The sequence below is a fragment of the Eleutherodactylus coqui genome, chromosome 6, assembly GCF_035609145.1.
Source record: "Eleutherodactylus coqui strain aEleCoq1 chromosome 6, aEleCoq1.hap1, whole genome shotgun sequence".
Classification (NCBI taxonomy): domain Eukaryota; kingdom Metazoa; phylum Chordata; class Amphibia; order Anura; family Eleutherodactylidae; genus Eleutherodactylus; species Eleutherodactylus coqui.
This window is the reverse complement of record NC_089842.1, coordinates 242,702,445-242,710,243: the sequence shown is the minus strand read 5'-3', so window position 1 is coordinate 242,710,243 and position 7,799 is coordinate 242,702,445. Positions and strand designations below refer to the sequence as shown.

The 7,799-nt window shown below is 41.6% G+C and overlaps 1 protein-coding gene across 1 annotated transcript; it reads left to right on the top strand.

Annotated features, from left to right (window-relative positions):
* The first annotated feature begins 3,628 nt into the window (after window positions 1-3,628).
* Window positions 3,629-7,797, top strand: LOC136633456 (uncharacterized). Its single transcript, XM_066609209.1, has 2 exons — window positions 3,629-4,850; window positions 7,183-7,797. The coding sequence occupies exon 1, from the start codon at window positions 3,925-3,927 to the stop codon at window positions 4,828-4,830; it is 906 nt and encodes a 301-aa protein (XP_066465306.1). The 5' UTR covers window positions 3,629-3,924; the 3' UTR covers window positions 4,831-4,850; window positions 7,183-7,797.
* Window positions 7,798-7,799: the final 2 nt, after the last annotated feature.

The following is a 7,799-nucleotide window of genomic DNA, read 5'->3' as shown; positions in this document are numbered from 1 at the left end:
TAAAACGGAGAAAGGTCACATAGTATTGTATACTTTCCGGACTGGCAAGAGGATTTAACCCACATTCATAGGGTTACAAGAACCAGATGTCTAGTTAAATAAGTAGATTTAATTAATACACAAAGGGATTTTTTACCATGGAGCAATGTCAGTACTATGTATTAATTAGCATGAAAGCAAGCACTGAGAGGAACAATTATAACACCAGAGAAGGAACCTAATTATTCCAAGAACAGAAATCCTAAAGGGTGATCATAATACGTGTCCTATTCATTCAAAGTATCATGCCAATACTAATACCCGAAGGCATGATTAAGCATGCGGCCGAGGTAGATCCTGATAGGTATACCCAAGCATATACGATGATAATGAGAGGTAGAAAAACGGGGTATCACACATACACTGAAATGGCTGCCAAGGAGTATAGCTTTTTTATTGATGCCCAGAAATCTATTAATATGCTACTAAATATTACATGTACACTGTATTAGTGCAAAAAAAACACAAGAAATTTCAATAAATATCAAAAAAAACCCAGGGGCTCAGTGTCATGGGAAATAGTTCCAGCGTCCGAGGAGGATCCACCCAGATACGTAAATCTGTAATCAAAAAAAGAAATATTAAAAACAGGTCTAGGATAAAGAAAGCAGACAACAAACAAATACATCACTGAAATGCAAAGGTATTGTAATCAAGGTTAAGTCCCAATGGGGTCAGGGTGTCCAGATTGAAGATCCAACTGGCCTCTTTCCTTTTAAGTAATTTTACCCGATCCCCCCCTCGGATGTTTTCAGGGACATCATCTATAACTCTAAATTTGAGTTGACTGATGCTGTGTCTAGCACTAACAAAATGTTTGGGGATGGGCAGTTCAATGTTTTCATTCCTGATCGTGCTCTTATGTTTGGTGATACGTGAGCGAATCTCTTGAATAGTTTCGCCCACGTACAGGAGGCCGCAGGGACATGATATAAGGTAAACAACATATGATGACTTGCAAGTATATCTCTGTCGGATATAAAACTTTTTCCCAGTCCTTGGATGATTGAACGTGTTGCCACGACTCATATTGCTGCAGCATGTGCAGCTCAGACATGGAAAATTCCCAGTCTTCACTGGGTATAAGACCCTTTGTTTTGGGGGGCCAATATCTGACAGATAGGAACGTACCAATCGATCTTTCAAGTTACGTCCTCGTCGATAAGCCATAATCGGAAAGGACCGAAATTCGGGGACATTACCACAGCCCTTGGAGAGTAATAACCAGTGTCGTCTGATAATTCTCATAATTTGATCACTGGCCGGGCTATAGGTGGATACAAAAGGAATACGAGACAATTCAGTATCTCGATGTTTCGGGGAGAGAAGCTGATCTCGTGGAAATTGTCGAGCTTTTTCCATTAAAGGGCCTAACATATTCGCTGGATAACCCCGCGTTCTAAATTTGGAGTACATTTGCTCAAGACGATCATTCACTTTCTCATTGCTTACGATCCGCCTCACCCGAAGGAGCTGACTCCAAGGTAAGGACTCTATTGTCTTTCTTGGGTGGAAACTATCAAAGACTAATAGGTTGTTCCTATCAGTGACCTTGGTAAAGAGGTCAGTCTCCAAATGGCCTTCTTTTTTAATGACAAGTACATCCAAGAACTGGAGTTCAGTAGTAGATGTCGACATGGTAAACCTGAGTTCTGGGAGTATATTATTTAATTCGTCAAAGAAAGATGTCAATTCTATTTCAGTGCCTTCCCAAATCAGGAAGACATCATCAATATACCTCCACCATCCACGTACATATTGCCAGGATGGGGAGGTATAGATCCATGTTGTCTCAACATAATTCATAAAAATAACCGCATACGTCGGGGCCACATTCGACCCCATTGCGGTCCCACAGCATTGCCGATAAAAGGCATTCTCAAAGATGAAATAGTTGTTGGTCAAAATAAATTCAAGTAGGGTCAAAATAAATTGAATAGTGCCATTATTCCAATCAGAGCTTAATAGGGAATCACGTACTGCATCTAGACCCTTGTCATGTGCTATTATAGTATAGAGTGAGACCACATCTAATGAAACTAGTAAGGAGTGTTCACTCACTCTAACTTCCTTGATTTTGTTTAAGAAGTCGCTGGTATCACGTATATAAGATAGGCCTCTTATGGCAAAGGGTCTTAAAACTCTATCTAAAAAACGGGAGATGTTACTGAATAGAGACTCCCTACCGGATATGATCGGTCTACCCGGTGGGTTTGCAAGATCCTTGTGGATCTTTGGTAGGACGTAGATAGTGGGTGTAATAGGGTATGCAATGAGTAAATAATCCGCAAGTTGTCGATCAATGATAGCTTGATTGATCGCCTCGTTAATCAGAACCCGTAATTGCATCTGAAAGCGTAATGTTGGATCTTGTCTTAGTTTCTCATAAGTCGAGACATCATTCAATTGGCGGCGAATTTCATTCAGATATTTGAACCTATCCATCACTACTACGGCCCCACCCTTATCCGCTGGTTTAATAATTACTGATTGATTCTTACTTAAATTTTTGACCGCCAGCCATTCATCCTTGCGCATATTCGTGCGGCAAGGTTTACATAATCTATGAGATCTCAAGTGATGAACATCCTGCTTTACAAATTTAGAAAAAGTTTCAACTACATGGTCATTGGAAAGCGGTACGAAACGACTTGCAGGACGAAGACCAATTTCCCTCGAGGAAAACACCTCACGGGGATTAGTCTGAGTGCTGCCAACCTCACTATTGGATGGTACAGTGGAAAAAAATGTCTTAAGTTTTAATCGCCTCATAAAGGCGTCCAAGTCTACATCTAATTGGAACCAATCTACCGTTGGTTTCGGGCAGAACGCCAGGCCCTTGGAGAGTACTGAAATCTCCAATTCAGTTAGTGTAATAGAAGAAATATTTACCACTAACGATTGTTCACCAGTTACGGGAGTCTCCTGGTGGTTGCTCGGGTCTGCATAGTCTCTTTTCCTCGCTCTGTTGTGCTTGCGCCCTCCTCTCCGGATTCCACCCTGTTGTGTAGATTTATTCGTGATTTCGACGGCGGGCGATGACCTAAAAAACGTGCGGTATTCGGATTTCTCTCCGTAACAGGTCTTGATGAATCGTCAGTTGAGTCGGATCCAACAGATGTGAACCCGAATTCGCCTTTACGTTTTTGTCCACCCATCCGTCCACGACGTTGGTTTCTCCTAGGATTGGGATTGGAAGAAAAATGCCCACGTGAATATTGCCATTTATAAACCTTGTTATTTTTGTAATCCTCCGCGTCGCGGTACCACTTCATCCTTTTAGTTGACTCTATGTCCTCCTGATATTTTCTCAGTAGAGCATCCATCTTTGTTGAGTAGGGTAGCCAGTCGGTTTCACCCATCTGTTGTTTTAATTGGGATTCGATATCTCCAATAATCTCTCGACTCCTTTTAACTTCTGAACATAAATATTCAATGTTAAGTAACATCAGATCGAATGAGCATTTATTTAAAATACCCTCAAACTTAGCACAGAAGCTCGAGTTGTCCGCAAGTAATGTGGGTCTCATACTCGAGCGCAAACCTTTTTAATGATTATTATGTGATTGGTGAAGGGGCGTATAAGAGCATAGGTTGTGTTAACGTGTAACTAGCTTGACAAAGACTCATGCTTTAGAGTCGAAACGTCGCCATCTTGTGTGTTGAGGAGGCATTACTATCTGTGTATTCTCATGAATGCATAAAATACAACCGCACCAAACCTGCTGCCTGACGTCTTTCTTATTATATGTATATCTTTGGGAATTTGGACTCTTTCCCGGTCTGGGCGTGCAGACAAGGCTGAAGGATACAGCTTAGGATTTTTTCCCCCCCGAACTGGTAGTGGTGAGTGCTGCTGCTCAACTTTGTTTACTGCAAATTGCTATGGATCCATCACAGCGTGCACCCCCAGGGGGACAAGCCTCATTATTTGCGGGCCTGGCTGATGGTGCACCAGGAGCCTCCTCTCCATTTATGTTTTCAGAAGCAGATGCAACAAAAATTCTGTCTGAAGTGTCTGTTGATACCTCATTCCTGTGTACTCCTTCTGCGGCTGTCTTACAGAAACAGTTTGAATCAGAACGAAAGCACATGATATCTTACAATCTCCACCTGGCCACCTTACACGAGTATTACCAGGCAAGGAGGATCCCACGAGGTTTGCGCTCGAGTATGAGACCCACATTACTTGCGGACAACTCGAGCTTCTGTGCTAAGTTTGAGGGTATTTTAAATAAATGCTCATTCGATCTGATGTTACTTAACATTGAATATTTATGTTCAGAAGTTAAAAGGAGTCGAGAGATTATTGGAGATATCGAATCCCAATTAAAACAACAGATGGGTGAAACCGACTGGCTACCCTACTCAACAAAGATGGATGCTCTACTGAGAAAATATCAGGAGGACATAGAGTCAACTAAAAGGATGAAGTGGTACCGCGACGCGGAGGATTACAAAAATAACAAGGTTTATAAATGGCAATATTCACGTGGGCATTTTTCTTCCAATCCCAATCCTAGGAGAAACCAACGTCGTGGACGGATGGGTGGACAAAAACGTAAAGGCGAATTCGGGTTCACATCTGTTGGATCCGACTCAACTGACGATTCATCAAGACCTGTTACGGAGAGAAATCCGAATACCGCACGTTTTTTAGGTCATCGCCCGCCGTCGAAATCACGAATAAATCTACACAACAGGGTGGAATCCGGAGAGGAGGGCGCAAGCACAACAGAGCGAGGAAAAGAGACTATGCAGACCCGAGCAACCACCAGGAGACTCCCGTAACTGGTGAACAATCGTTAGTGGTAAATATTTCTTCTATTACACTAACTGAATTGGAGATTTCAGTACTCTCCAAGGGCCTGGCGTTCTGCCCGAAACCAACGGTAGATTGGTTCCAATTAGATGTAGACTTGGACGCCTTTATGAGGCGATTAAAACTTAAGACATTTTTTTCCACTGTACCATCCAATAGTGAGGTTGGCAGCACTCAGACTAATCCCCGTGAGGTGTTTTCCTCGAGGGAAATTGGTCTTCGTCCTGCAAGTCGTTTCGTACCGCTTTCCAATGACCATGTAGTTGAAACTTTTTCTAAATTTGTAAAGCAGGATGTTCATCACTTGAGATCTCATAGATTATGTAAACCTTGCCGCACGAATATGCGCAAGGATGAATGGCTGGCGGTCAAAAATTTAAGTAAGAATCAATCAGTAATTATTAAACCAGCGGATAAGGGTGGGGCCGTAGTAGTGATGGATAGGTTCAAATATCTGAATGAAATTCGCCGCCAATTGAATGATGTCTCGACTTATGAGAAACTAAGACAAGATCCAACATTACGCTTTCAGATGCAATTACGGGTTCTGATTAACGAGGCGATCAATCAAGCTATCATTGATCGACAACTTGCGGATTATTTACTCATTGCATACCCTATTACACCCACTATCTACGTCCTACCAAAGATCCACAAGGATCTTGCAAACCCACCGGGTAGACCGATCATATCCGGTAGGGAGTCTCTATTCAGTAACATCTCCCGTTTTTTAGATAGAGTTTTAAGACCCTTTGCCATAAGAGGCCTATCTTATATACGTGATACCAGCGACTTCTTAAACAAAATCAAGGAAGTTAGAGTGAGTGAACACTCCTTACTAGTTTCATTAGATGTGGTCTCACTCTATACTATAATAGCACATGACAAGGGTCTAGATGCAGTACGTGATTCCCTATTAAGCTCTGATTGGAATAATGGCACTATTCAATTTATTTTGACCCTACTTGAATTTATTTTGACCAACAACTATTTCATCTTTGAGAATGCCTTTTATCGGCAATGCTGTGGGACCGCAATGGGGTCGAATGTGGCCCCGACGTATGCGGTTATTTTTATGAATTATGTTGAGACAACATGGATCTATACCTCCCCATCCTGGCAATATGTACGTGGATGGTGGAGGTATATTGATGATGTCTTCCTGATTTGGGAAGGCACTGAAATAGAATTGACATCTTTCTTTGACGAATTAAATAATATACTCCCAGAACTCAGGTTTACCATGTCGACATCTACTACTGAACTCCAGTTCTTGGATGTACTTGTCATTAAAAAAGAAGGCCATTTGGAGACTGACCTCTTTACCAAGGTCACTGATAGGAACAACCTATTAGTCTTTGATAGTTTCCACCCAAGAAAGACAATAGAGTCCTTACCTTGGAGTCAGCTCCTTCGGGTGAGGCGGATCGTAAGCAATGAGAAAGTGAATGATCGTCTTGAGCAAATGTACTCCAAATTTAGAACGCGGGGTTATCCAGCGAATATGTTAGGCCCTTTAATGGAAAAAGCTCGACAATTTCCACGAGATCAGCTTCTCTCCCCGAAACATCGAGATACTGAATTGTCTCGTATTCCTTTTGTATCCACCTATAGCCCGGCCAGTGATCAAATTATGAGAATTATCAGACGACACTGGTTATTACTCTCCAAGGGCTGTGGTAATGTCCCCGAATTTCGGTCCTTTCCGATTATGGCTTATCGACGAGGACGTAACTTGAAAGATCGATTGGTACGTTCCTATCTGTCAGATATTGGCCCCCCAAAACAAAGGGTCTTATACCCAGTGAAGACTGGGAATTTTCCATGTCTGAGCTGCACATGCTGCAGCAATATGAGTCGTGGCAACACGTTCAATCATCCAAGGACTGGGAAAAAGTTTTATATCCGACAGAGATATACTTGCAAGTCATCATATGTTGTTTACCTTATATCATGTCCCTGCGGCCTCCTGTACGTGGGCGAAACTATTCAAGAGATTCGCTCACGTATCACCAAACATAAGAGCACGATCAGGAATGAAAACATTGAACTGCCCATCCCCAAACATTTTGTTAGTGCTAGACACAGCATCAGTCAACTCAAATTTAGAGTTATAGATGATGTCCCTGAAAACATCCGAGGGGGGGATCGGGTAAAATTACTTAAAAGGAAAGAGGCCAGTTGGATCTTCAATCTGGACACCCTGACCCCATTGGGACTTAACCTTGATTACAATACCTTTGCATTTCAGTGATGTATTTGTTTGTTGTCTGCTTTCTTTATCCTAGACCTGTTTTTAATATTTCTTTTTTTGATTACAGATTTTCATATCTGGGTGGATCCTCCTCGGACGCTGGAACTATTTCCCATGACACTGAGCCCCTGGGTTTTTTTTGATATTTATTGAAATTTCTTGTGTTTTTTTTGCACTAATACAGTGTACATGTAATATTTAGTAGCATATTAATAGATTTCTGGGCATCAATAAAAAAGCTATACTCCTTGGCAGCCATTTCAGTGTATGTGTGATACCCCGTTTTTCTACCTCTCATTATCATCGTATATGCTTGGGTATACCTATCAGGATCTACCTCGGCCGCATGCTTAATCATGCCTTCGGGTATTAGTATTGGCATGATACTTTGAATGAATAGGACACGTATTATGATCACCCTTTAGGATTTCTGTTCTTGGAATAATTAGGTTCCTTCTCTGGTGTTATAATTGTTCCTCTCAGTGCTTGCTTTCATGCTAATTAATACATAGTACTGACATTGCTCCATGGTAAAAAATCCCTTTGTGTATTAATTAAATCTACTTATTTAACTAGACATCTGGTTCTTGTAACCCTATGAATGTGGGTTAAATCCTCTTGCCAGTCCGGAAAGTATACAATACTATGTGACCTTTCTCCGTTTTATAAGTGAACTATGAACGT